This window comes from Amblyomma maculatum, chromosome 1, assembly GCF_055883805.1.
Source record: "Amblyomma maculatum isolate TAMU_Amacu chromosome 1, ASM5588380v1, whole genome shotgun sequence".
NCBI lineage: Eukaryota > Metazoa > Arthropoda > Arachnida > Ixodida > Ixodidae > Amblyomma > Amblyomma maculatum.
The window spans coordinates 226,229,835-226,243,155 of NC_139344.1; the positions used below are offsets into that span (position 1 = coordinate 226,229,835).

Genomic DNA, 13,321 nt, shown 5'->3' on the forward strand with positions numbered 1-13,321 from the left:
CCTTCATCATCTGCTAGCGTAGCAGACGACGCGCCTTCGAACGATCTGGTGCAACGATCAAAGCAGAGCGAATACAATTACGTGTAAGATGGTATACAAATAGTAATATTAGCACAATTTGAAATATTTAAGGAGTATTTTTTTGTAACGTTTGACAAACGCGCATTTTCAGCGCTTACGACACTATCGTAACCAGTCTCCGGTTGAAGCTCAACAAGCCAAAAGAAGCCGTTCCGAAGTTTAGACATTTACGTAGTGAGCTGTTCTGTGCCGGCTCGTGTTTGCGAATGCAGGAGTATTTTGTGCGTTTTACAATATTTAAACGTCGTCGTCAGTATGAATTATTTAAGGCATTTTATCTGAAACATCTACGTAAGTTTGAACCGGTCAAGGTGGTATGACAACTTCTGTCAAGACTGAGAAATGTGATGTGACATCTGCAAGGCCTAGGACCTGCGTGTGTTTGGTAAGTAAAAAAGTGCATCTCATTTCTTTTTTTCTTTTTTTTTTTGTAGTCCTCGCGTTTTGTAACGTCTAGTGGATTGGCGAGAGCTTGTTATAGGCACGGAGGAAAAGAACAGTGAAGCAAGCGGGAACAGTGACTCAAGCGCGCACCACTGCCAGCGCAGTTCGGCAGTGATGAGAGCTGCTTACTAGTCGAGTGACTAGTAATTGACTAGTAAGTGAGCTGGTAATTTTGTCGTCCCTAGTTTAAAATAGGCCATATCATTTTGCCGAAGTATCATTGGTGCTATTTTAGGCAAGTAAAATATCTTTGTCGCCCGATTGTTTTTCGCTTTGTACGAACAATGGTGAACAGCCAAGGATTCAAAGAACGTCTAATCGCAAGTTAACACACTGTGCAAGTTAACACACATTCGATACGGTTCGTTGCAAATAGACTAACTTGACTGTCTTTCCATGCCAATCCATTTGCAGGGTATGGGTGTATGACGAGTGGCATACCAAACAAGGTTAAAAGAATATGCCGCTAAACAGTCATGTCTGGCTAGCAATGGGTATACCTCTAACCTCTCTGATTTAATTTAAAGGAGCGAACAGTCTACGAGTCCAATGTAAACGTTGGGGATAATTTTTTTTTAGGTTTGTTTTTATTAACAAGAATGAGTCTTATGATGATTTAGGGAGAAATAATATTGCATGAAAAGCGGCATTGTTTTTCCTTCCACTTTTCATTTAATATTCTTTCTCCCTAAATCATCTTAACACTCATTCTTGTCAACATGGACAACAAACCTAAAAAGAAAAATTATCCCCAATGTTTACCTTGGACTTCTAGACTGTTTGCTCCTTTAAATTGTAACATAACGAGCCCCTCATTTCATCTAACCTTTCTGGTAATACCACACCAGTTGTTACGTTGCATCTGCCTAAAGCAATGCAGACACTTTCCTAGGAGTGGCGTTCTCATGGTTGAATGAATGAAACACCATGAGTGCGTGTGGGCATTGGTGCAGTCTGCACAGGCACATGCAAAAGCTAGCCATCCACACATTAGGAGAAGCACTGCTCATTGAAAATTTTCTCTAAACGTGGTTTGCATCACACTTGACCAGTTCTCATGTGGATTTGCACCAAATATGTGGTTCTTGGGTAGATGCTTTCAATTTCCATTATTCATATTTTATGTGCAGTAGCATGGTTTTGGTAGCATATTTTTCTGGTCTGTTTTTTTTTCATGCAGCTGCCTTCATGGCACCATCCGAGTTGGAGCTGGAGCACACCTGCTGCAGTACCACAGTCTCGAAGGGAAAATGTGTCCATGCAGATTGCAGAATTTATACGGGCATGGAAAATAAAATTAAACTATGAGTCATGACTGAAACCTCTGCTGTTGCCATTATTTTCTTTGTGCAGTCCAAGGCAGTCGCTGCACCAAATTCTCGTAGGCTGACAAGCCCCCAGAGAACCAATCCCCCAAATTCTGACTATATGCAGCCCTCGGTTGAAACCTAGCAGCCAATGGTTCCAATAGCCGCTGGTCCCAGTGGCTGCTGGTCCCAGTGGCTGCTGGTCCCAGCAGCTACTGGTCCCAGCAGCTACTGGTTCCAGCAGTGCTGGGTTATTAGCACATTCCCAGCAGCTGCTGGAACCAGCAGCTGCTGGGAATGTGCTAATAACCCAGCACTGCTGGAACCAGCAGGATCCCAGCAGGAAACCAGCACAAAATTTTCACCTGGGAAGTGTGTGATAAAGTATGGCGCTTCACTATGGAGGCAGTCTACTTTTAAAACTCCCCGAATAACCTGTTTTATGAATCCAGACACCGCCAAAAGGCAAACTGGGTGTAGCGAATCACGCAGTTTTGCTTACAGGCTGATAAGATGTCGCATATAGCTTGATAATACTGTCTCTCAAGTGATGTATCCTAGACAGAATTACATTTAAAAGGCAGTAGTCAAACGCCGTACGACAATACGGACCGAACGAGAGTCGCGCATTGCAGCAGACGACAGCGCAGCTGGCGATACCCACCGCTGCCGCCTCCAGCTCCGGAGCGTCTGCTAGCGACAGCGCCGGTGGTGCATGGTCGTCTGCAACTGTGCACGGTCAGTTTATCGTGCTGTGAACTGTCCTGCAAGTCGTCAGACTTGCATTACTTGCAAGAGAATCTAGTGTGTCATGCAACATGACGTCGGTGGTCGTCAGCAAAATATGAGAAGGGTTCAACGCTGCTGAACCGAGCAAAATGTTGCGGTAAGTTGTGTTTATACATGTATTTCTATGGGTCGCCTTCTCAACTCGCACCCCCATACGTTTCGCGGTGTTTTAAAGATACTTCGCCTCGGTAATGAGATTTCATACTTTTACGATCTGTTCTGGATGTTCATGGTTGCTCTGTGCAAAGTAACGACTTCATATGTGCCCTGTGAAATGAGAAAACTGCTTTGAAATCGTTCGGTTCCATGTATTCCTATGGGCGCTAACACTACTTTTCACCCCCAGTCGGCCCACAGATCGCACGACGCGCCCCCGCCCGGTGACTCATGGCGGAAGTCGACTGCCGATAGTTCTCGCGACGGCCACCGGGGACACACTCTCCGTGGGGAGCCGGGGAGCTGTGAAACTAGTTTGTTCCAGTAACGTTGCCTAGTAGCGTATGCTTTACCGTACGACTCATGTTTGTTGTTCATGTTTGTTGATAAGAGGTTGTACGTCAATTGCCGTCTGAATTATGCAGCCCGCACAGCAAAACAAGCACTACATAGTACACAGCAGGAAACCGCGGATTGTCATGCGATTTTCGACTTCGCACGCCAAAAATAGTTGACCACTTGCGACAGGCACGTACGCCAACTACAGTCTCCCCACTCTATTTTCTGAATGCGAACGACTTCATTAGAAAGTAAAGGCTTGAGCGTCCCCATAACATGTTTCTAGCATCGCGCACTCCCGATTCAAAAAGTTTTGTTTCATTCATCTATCGAGCAAAAAATAAAAAAAAAGGTTATCCTTTAATTTACTTTCGACGGCACCTTCGCGCTTGAAACACAAGAAAGAAGGCGAGAGAATATAAAATATATAAAAATGTTACTACTTTAGGCAAAGCAAAGAGTAGGGTGTCAAAGAGTATGCCAAAGACCAGAAGATATCGCATTAAATCCAATCCAATTCAATCCGCGCCGTCCGTGCGCATCCGGCGGCTGATCAGGCTATTGTCAGTTCAATGTGCTCGTGCATGGTTTGGAGCATGTGCTAATGATCATATATCAAGAATGTTAAGGTGCGAATCAATACCAGATTGACTGTTGTTAAAATTTCTAACACCCGCTGATATTTCAAGCAAGATAGGCTTTAAGTGCTGCAGTTTCTACAAGTTGTTTCATGACCATAATTATAAGTGCAGGTTGCCACCGGCGTTAGGGTGGCGAAATAACTGAGCTGTGACATTTCAGAGAGTGTGAAAATCGTGTTGTACCAATGGCTAAGTACTTAATTACTTCTTTTTTTTTTTTTTTTTTTTGTTTCAGAGGGTACTTCCCGGCCGTGGGCAGATTTGCGCTACTGAAGCCAAGCTTCTGCGTAAGCCAGAATTATAGCTTCAAGTGTATTTACCGTTGGATCTGTCACTGACGTTAAAGTGCGTACTGATTAGTGCATTCGGGTCATTTTGCAGCAGACGGTGTTGCGTGGCACAAAGCGAGAAGCAAGTACTTCGTGGAAACTATTTCGACCGAGAACACCTGAAGCTTACGCCCGTTACGATGGTCTAAATCCAGCTCAGGACCAACTTGTGTACACGAGTGGCCTGAAAAATTACATGCTTTTTGCTAGCATCACAGCTACAGGCATTGCAGCCGGCTACGCTTTGTATGGCGCTACCACTTATTTCAACATGTGGCCAGAGCCTGCTAACAGCCAAAAGCCAATGTGGAGTCCATCAGCTGCTCAGAAGGGAGCTTTTGCATTCGTCTCTGGCATTTACATGCTTGCATCTCTTTATGTGTTAAGACATATGCCAGTACGCATCTATTATAGCAAGTCAAAACAAACGTTTTGTTTTGTCTTCCACAGTGCAGTGCCTGGACTGCGAAGAAAAGAATGTTTTAAACCTGGAGCATTAGAGGTTTTGCCTGAAAGCAAATATTTGTCAATAAGGAGTTTTTTTGGTAATTTGCGTGTGAAAAATGGGTGGCAGAGGTATGTAGTAGTTGAGGACCACTTTCATGTTGTGGCCTTTTACAATGTCTTGGTTGGCTTTGATGATGTTGATGTGCTTGAGAGCTAGCCAACCACTAGACTGGCTAGTACATCCAGCTGCTATTGTATAGTGTGGATGAGGTCATCATTAAAAACATTTGAATTTCATCTGCTTTAGGTCAGTATCTCTTGCTTACATTTTTTTCTTTGATGGGCAGCTGTGTGTGCACTAAGCTGCACTATAAAAATAACTGCAGAAAGATTTTGTGTGATTGACAGCTTGGTAGTTGTGCAACAATAATTTATCTGCACCTTAAAGCACATTTGCAACTAGCAGGCAGAAAGTAGTAAACATCGCCATTAAACACGTCAGAAAAAGTGTGCATTTTGTGTATAAATTTATGTTGATGCATACATTGTACTGATGCAAAAACATGAAATACTACTTAAACACAGGCATTAAAGTTTGTTCACATGTACTTGCATAGTAATTACTACACTTGGTGAAGCATCATCTTGCCCACACTAAAGTGACAAGTTGCATTTGTTCTCATTTATATTATATATGTGGCAAAATGTGTGCAGTGCAGTCAGTGTCATATATTCTTGTGGCTCTACTGACTGGCCGTGAAGGGCAGGTTTGAGTAGTAGTAGAATCTTTGCAGTACTTTTTGGATGCACTTTAGTACTGAGTGCCATATGAAACAAGCAGGCATAGAATACAGAAATCAACAGTTCACTTATTTACTGGATAACCATTACTTCCTAAAATTTGCCTTCAAGCTTAAAGCTGCACCATCAATAGCAAATCTGTCGCAGATTGCTCTGGTTTCTTGAAGAAGATAGACTTTGTGACTTGCATTTAGTTAGGGACAGCCTCATTCTATGCCACATGGCAAGTCTTTTGAATAATAATAATAAAAAAAAGAATCATGCATATACACTAGCACCTTGCAACTTAAACTATTCTTGGTTGTTTCAGTTCTAAGGCACAGGTTCCAAGGCACTTTTATAACACTACTGAGCAATGTAGAGGCCACGAACAATTTATGCAAAAGTGTTGTTGCAGGAAAGGACTATATGTGTTCGAGTATCGGACAAGTAACTCTGATTGCACCAGTATTAATTCCCTTAGTCCCACTGCATCGTTTTTTTTTCTCAAAAGTGCAAAATGCCTTCCACCTAGAAATGCTTAAGTGGTGTTGTGCATTATGCACAACGCCACTTAGTAGGGAGTATCACTAGGTGCTTAGTGAAACTGAAACGTATCCTACTGATTGTTCAAACCGGAATGCAAACAATGGGAAAGTCTCGGTGCTAGGGCACAGTAGTCTAGCACCTTAACCCCTGCACCTTCCTGACCACCGGTGTTTAGGAAGGTAGTTGTATCTGCACAGTTCATTTGCTGCTGTCTTTGCTTTTGCCAAACAAAACACTCAACATAGGATAAACTGTAGATAGAGTTCAAATAGCTAATCAACTAACAATTAACAAATGAGGAGTCCTGATCTACAGTACATAATTGGTTCAGTAATTAGCTAGAACATCGAATAGACCCAAGTTAGTCGTGCAACAAATTTAAAAAAATTAACTGGCATTTGAATAAAAATAGATGCACACAAAAACAATGAAGTGCATCTGAATTCCCAATTTTTTTTTTTCTAAATCACTGCAGTTGCATTAAAATGCAAATGCCAAGAAAAACACACACACACACACACACACACACACACAAGGTGCTTAGGTGCAGTACTGTAAAAGCGTTTCTTCTTACTGCTGCTGATTTTTTTAGCTGCATGTTAGTTTCTTTATGCCTTTGCTGCTTCCGACGCGTTTTGCACTAAAGACCATTTTACGACCCTTGGAGAAACCAGTTTGACTGGGCTGTTAAGGGGGGTAATCGTCAACTCTTTCCTTTGCTATGGAAGCAGCCCAGCACCCCAATATGGCAGCACCCTTCATCCTTCCGTAAAATAGTCTATAAATTAAGTGTAAATTGAGGCTTAAGGCTTATTTGCTGCTCCCTGGCGAGAGCTGCAGGGGACTGCTGTGCTGTTTTGTGTCTACCTCGCTAGATGGGGCAACACGTGTAATGGGAGATTAATTTTTTTTTTTGAACATGTGCAGATTTTGGAACACTTTCATTGCCCTCCATAGCCTATACTTTGGGACAGGTTTTTAAAATTTATTTCATTTTTATTTCTTACTGGCACTGTTGTTCTTTCTCTCAGTGCCCTCTCGCATCCTTACGCTAGGCAAGGAGAATTCTCAGGCAGTGAGCGTGGAATAGTCATTTGCGTGCTCTGCCGAGGAGCGGGAGGAATGTGGTTAGATTCCTGGCGGTGACACAATTTTTTTAAGTGGCAGTTTGTGCAGACATGCTTTATGACAGGCGCTGTCTATGCCACTCATGAGGCAAGATATGATTTCGCATTAAAAAAAAAGTGCAGTGACTACAATAAAATAAATTTTTCTCCTGTGCCTTGAGCTGCAGTCTAAAATGCAAAGCCTCAATATTATCACATGGCTGTAAAGCATGTAAGCATGTGCTAATTAAAACAATACAAGCTCCTGCATTCAATTACAGCTCTAGCGCCATGCTATATATAATATAAATGAAAGTTTGACACAAGACAATATTTTATTACATCGTACCACATAATAGAAATCGTTTGCCATGCAGTAACAAGTGCAAATAAATACTCCAGATGACACAAATGAAGAATTAAGTGGAATAGGACTGGTCAGACGAGAGGCAAGCATGGAGACATAGCTCCTAGTTACTACAACAAATGTCTGAAACCACCAGGGCTGCATGAATAGAACTGATGCACAAATTACAAGAGACCACAATCTAATTAAATGCAGTTGAGAACATAAGTACCTGTCGAACTCTTTCATGAAATAAGTTATATTTACAGTATTTGTTAAATGCCTGAAGCATTGCACATTTTAAACTACCTTGCTTATACAAACAACACGGGCTCACAATGCTCTAGAATGATCTTGGCATTTACATTGTTTTTGCACTAACAAAACACCAGTAGGACTAAGACTTCACTAATTTTTCATCTATTCAGTGCAATGCTAGAGTACTCTGTATTAGAGCTTTCAGACAAAATGATTCACGCAACCCTAGCAGGCATGCCAACGTCTATTCATAGCAAACATTATGTGCACCAACGAACTGCTGAAAAAAGAAGCAAGAAGGAGGCAAGGCTACAGTGCCAAGCTTTACCAGCCAGACAATGAACAGAAGCCTGCAATATAGTTAGCTGCTCCACACAAGTCACAAATACAATTTCCTTTGACATAATGTAACACTGTACAAACAAAGAGCTTTAGGCATTTCTAGTAAAACTGGATTGCACGCCAAAATGCCCCAAAGTACAAAGCTTGAATGTCAGCACATCAACTCACAAACTACCTTCGCCACAAATATTAAGCTAACTAAACCATTTGTTTCACATGCTCGAAAATTTGAAAATGTGTACACATTTTTTTGCATGCTGATGTGTCACACAGTGCAGCATTATGAAAGTGAAAAAGTAAACCGCAATGAAAAACAGCTGTGACCATATGGCTCATCTCCATGGCCTCTGCAATCGTTTATGTGACCTCTAGACAACTATGAGGCAACTCAGAACTGCCTCACAAACATCAACAGCAAGCTGTCAGACCACAGTGATCTACATAAATAACCGGAACATCATTTGCTTTGCACTTGCAGCACACCGTTAGCTGACATAATTTTCAAGCATTAAGCAGTTAGTCACTCTGTTCTTTTTCCAAATTGTATATAACTCTACACATTTGGTCAAGTTTCAGGAGGCAAAAAAAGGAGTTGGGGAGGTGGGGGCAAGTTCAAACATCATTGAAGAGGATAGCCAATAAAAAAGGTAAGTCATCAGTACGATTATTAGTAAATTTATCATTATACGAGGCGTTAGAAAAGTATCCCACCTTATTTTTTTTTTTGCGAACACCTGATGGATATGAAACAAGCGCGCTTGCATCAGTTGACTTTGAACTTTTGTGCGCATGCGGAAATTTTTTTCCGCCTGCCAATAGCGTCGGTCGCTGGGACGCAGTGTTTGAGTGAGGTAGTGCGCAGTTCTCTTGTCGGTTTTTATTGCAAGGAGAATGGCAGAGCGACGAGCATCTAATTTTGCCAGAAACTAGGCAACAGCCAAGTGGAAACCATTCGGAAGATTCAGACGGCTTTCGGTGACATAGCACGACTTTCGGTGATGCTATGAGCAGCACATAGATGTGGTACAACCGGTTCAAAGACGGTCGCACATCGGTGGAGAGCGAGTCATGCTCCGGTCAGCCATCAACATGCTGAAATGACCAGGGCCCGTATTCCGAGTTTGCGTCATTATCGAAGTGTCGCTATCTCACGTGACTTCGAGCCATCCGATCGGCCGGAACCAGGTGTTGCCACTGTGGAACAGAGGTGACATCATGTTCCGGCGTTTCCACCAATCAGATGACTCGAGGTCGGGGAGATAGCGACACTTTCGATAACGACACAAACTCAGAATACGGGCCCAGGTCAATGCCGAAGTGAATGCTGTGGTCATGTGGGACCGTCGTGTGACTATCTGAGAAATTGCGAAAGAGGTAAGCATCAGCACTTTTTCTGCACATTCCACTGTCGCCGAAGATTTGGCCATGAAGAGAGTTGCGGCAAAATTCGTGCCGAAGCTGCTCACGGTGGTGCAAAAGCAACTTTGTGTTGAAGTCTCACAGGACATGCTAGATTCCACAAAGAGTGACCCCCCCGACTTCATGAACACCATAATCACTGTGATGAGTCTTACGGGTACAAACCAGAAACCAAATCCCAATCGTCACAGTGGTAGCATTCCGCATCACCAAGACCAAAGAAAGCCCGCCAAGTGCGCAGCAGCATCAAAGTGATGCTGATTGCTTTCTTTGACTCCCGTGGTGTGGTACACCACAAGTATTCACTACAGGGTCAACCACCAATGAGTACTACAGGGATGTCCTCCGTCGCCTACGTGATGCTGTGCGGCGCAAGAGATCGGAGTTGTGGTCAACAGGAAATTGGCGCACCCATCACGACAATGCTCCTGCACATTCTGCGCACTTGATTCAGACTTTTTTGGCGAAAAACCAGATTGCTGTAGTTCAACAGGCTCCTTACGCTCCTGATATGGCCCCCTGCGGCTTATGGCTGTTTCCCAAAATTAAGAGGCCATTGAAAGGAGCGCATTTTCAGACAAGAGAGAACATTACGGCAACGACAGCTGAGCTAAACTCCATTCTGAAAGAGGCCTTCTCGGAATGCTTCCAACAAGGGCAGCACCGCTGGGAGAAGTGTGTGGAGTCCCAAGGAGACTACTTTGAGCGTGATTAGGTTTCCAGTGCTCCAGTTATGCCAGTTTTTTTTTCCTCGGCTAAAAGTTGGATACTTTTCCGACAGACCTCGTACATTAATGAGAAATAAAAATGCATGAGGATGGAGTGCTGAACAGAAGTGGCACAGCCATCAATGAGCTAGGTAAATGCTGATTAGGTTTTCTCTTGGACTGAAACATACACACTATTTTCACAGTACATTCAAATGCAATAATTAAATGCAGTACTGCATGTTAAAAAGGGGAAAAAAAAAAAATAAATAAATAAAAAAAAAAAAAAAAAACAAGCTGCACTGGCCGACAATAATGCTTCTGCAGTGAAGTAGTAGTAATAGTGAACTGTAGTGCTTTCTACAAGAAAATTAGCTTTGTTACATTTCCTTCATGACTAATCAAGGAAACAGTGGCAGCTGGTGATAGAGCAGGCCTTTGTCTTTAAGATTTTATCATTTCTGAGGGGGAACAAATATTGCAACTTTCTATTTTGATATTTGGGAGGAAGCCAATATGCATAACATTGATACAGAATGAAATACTAATAATAGGCTTCGTGGTTATTAACTTTAACATATTTAAATATGAGAGGCCTATATGTAGTACAATCCATACAAAATATGCACATGCACATACTATCATACTATGTCTTTAAAAGCCTGAAGTTTGCTAAAAAACTGCAGCAAACTGTTAACAGGCAGGAGCACCAAACTTTCGTTACTAAAGGTATAACAGGTTAATCTTCACATGGAAGCTCATGCCACATGCCCAAGATTCTTTAATGTGGCCACAGGCAAATGCTGAAAGACTGTCCAAGTTGTGCTATGAATGGCACTCGACACATAATGGCAAGAAAAGGCCGTTTGTTCCCTAAATATGGAAGAATTGATGCCATCGGCTTATGATCCATTTCAGTGAGTAGATTTGACTAACTTGATTGAGAGTTTAAAAAATGACGAGTCTGATAACGTAGCTTCATTGAAGAGCTCACGACACATAAAAAACTAGGCTGCCAGAAGACAGTCACACAGAGCAAAGCTAAGTCATTTCACAATAAAACAGAGCAAACTAGCTGCACATCAAATACAGGTTCAAAAATGCTTACATTCTGCTTGACTACACACTGAAAGGACTGCACATGCCATGAATTTTACTTATGTAGCATAGCTGTCGCAGTAGTAGGATTGGTGCTAGCTGAAGCAGCAATCATACAAGGTCGCATGCACCCTTTTCTGTCATTAGGCAGACTTCATTCTGCACCTGGCAGGCATTGCTGTTCAAGCAATGCGTAGATGCCCTTGGGCATATCCACCAGCTGCATACTTGCATGGACAAAATGCGCAACAAAAAGCTTGGCACATTCACCGGTAACTTTCACAGTCACACAAATCTTGTATAAAATGGAACACTGGAAAAAATATTTGGTATCAAGGAGAACAGCACTTACAGGAAAACAATAAGCAAAATTGGATATTCATGTGGTGACCTCCTCTTCATGTAGACTAACACTGTTAATGCATTCTGACTTTAAAAATAGTGCTTGTATATACATATAGCTTTTGAAAGATGCAAAGTTCCAAAATATCTGTGCTGAGTGGCTGGCAAGAGTAGCACACATAACCGACTCTAAAACAGTTACTTTTAAAAGGCATTGATGTGTAAAATATCACACCAACATTCATGCTCAACGAAGTAAATACACAGAATCTTATCAGCAAGCTCTGAATGGCAGGCAGTCAACTCCGAATGTGTGCTACAGGCATATGATGGGCAGATCACACTGGCTGAGATCCTTCCAGCTGCAACCTGCAACAACATTAAGAAAGGATATAAAAATTCTTCTGAGCCATCATTTATGTTCTTGAGAAGCCCGTCACTTTACACCCTCAAGTAGCACAATACCTGAAGATTTTCTCAACAAGAAATTACATTTAAATGAAAAATGTAAATAAAGAGGCATGAGGAGAATAGTGGGCACATGGAACAGTAACAATATTGTCCCAAGGGGTGAGCACCTTTTAAACATATGAGCATATTCCTAGTCTGCATAGCACCAACAAGGAATAACATTTAAAATAAAAATGAAGGAGGACTACAATGGGCAAGTGAAACAGTAACAATATGGTAGCAATAGAGAATTTGTATAAAAAATAACTTGATTCCAGCCTCTGTGGACCACACTCAAAGGCACAGTGACAATGAATTAAAGACGGGTTGACACATGCCTGCCCGTCTGCACTCCCATATGCATAGCACATGAATGCAAGCATGCACAAGGGCTTTGGAAGGGCAGCACTTGCCGAGCGTCTAATAGGCATGTTGCTGTTATTGCTGCACTTTCAAACCTTGTGTTACATGTGAACGCACACACAAATAAGCATGCGCAACGAACATACACATTAAAGAAAGGTTTGGTGCCTATAAGTTCTAAGATTTGCTTACCATAGGAAAGAAAAGCACCAAACTAAAACTGCACAAAAAATGGCCGCCTTGTACATGTCAACACTGTCCTGGTAGCGGTTATTGCTAAAAGTTCTGAAGGCGAAAGCATGAATGTCTCCATGCGAGTTTAGGTATGTTGGTTGCCACCCTGTCACAAGCTAGCGTTCAATTTTCTAGCAGCTGGATCCTATATGCAAGGAGATATCGCCAAGAATGCTGTAGATGAATGGTTGTGTCACAACTTTGATACGAAAGAATGAAAAATTGGTGATGCATGGAGCTCTGCTAGTTATGCTGTAGAAGCAAATGGCAAGCCGGAGGCTATGAGAGGAGGTAGCTCTTCCTGGCCCATTGGGGTGGGAATAGAGGGCCATTCGCCAGTTATGGCAGGGTGCTCCTTACCAATTCAGTGGCTCGACAATGGGCTTTTGTGCTACTATAAAAATTTGGGACCATCGGTCAGCCCCAGCAACAACGGTTGCCAATGGAATTTTGTCTAATGGGGCTAGCAGGGCTTTCGCTTTAAAAACATCCAAGAGACATGTGACTGCTTCTGTTCTATGCTAGACCTCTCTGAAAATATCAAGTAAAGCACAAGTATCAAGAATGGAATGGGCACCCTGTCTTGAAACAAATGTCAGTTTACCGTAAAAGCTGCTAGTGTCATGGTTGTACTGAGTGATATAAACATACTTTGTACAACACAGAATTGGTCAAGCAGCTAACACTAAGAAATTTTTTAAAGCTTCAATGACCACACCCTGGTTAAGAATTTCTTGCTCCCTATTAGCCAGTCAGTCAGTCAGTCAGTTTAGTCGTTCAGTCGTGTCCGACTC

The 13,321-nt window shown here is 42.3% G+C and overlaps 2 protein-coding genes across 3 annotated transcripts in view; one reads left to right on the forward strand and one right to left on the reverse strand.

Annotated features, from left to right (window-relative positions):
* The first annotated feature begins 3,623 nt into the window (after positions 1-3,623).
* LOC146205769 (uncharacterized) lies at positions 3,624-5,141 on the forward strand. 2 transcript variants are annotated; one of them, XM_084590444.1, is made up of 3 exons: positions 3,624-3,745; positions 3,993-4,044; positions 4,142-5,141. In XM_084590444.1, the coding sequence occupies exons 1-3, from the start codon at positions 3,738-3,740 to the stop codon at positions 4,748-4,750; spliced, it is 669 nt and encodes a 222-aa protein (XP_084446570.1). In that variant the 5' UTR covers positions 3,624-3,737; the 3' UTR covers positions 4,751-5,141. The 2 variants fall into 2 exon arrangements, with proteins under 2 accessions (XP_084446570.1, XP_084446569.1); XM_084590443.1 differs by having other exon boundaries at positions 3,625-3,745; positions 4,139-5,141.
* Positions 5,142-7,284: 2,143 nt separating this feature from the next.
* Positions 7,285-13,321, reverse strand: part of sl (small wing phospholipase C gamma 1) — an 88,911-nt gene continuing 82,874 nt past the window's right edge. Inside the window, exon 32 of the mRNA XM_084590445.1 lies at positions 7,285-11,849. Within this exon, the coding sequence (XP_084446571.1) occupies positions 11,819-11,849 (31 nt within the window). The 3' untranslated portion in view covers positions 7,285-11,818. The remainder of the gene's footprint in view (positions 11,850-13,321) is intronic.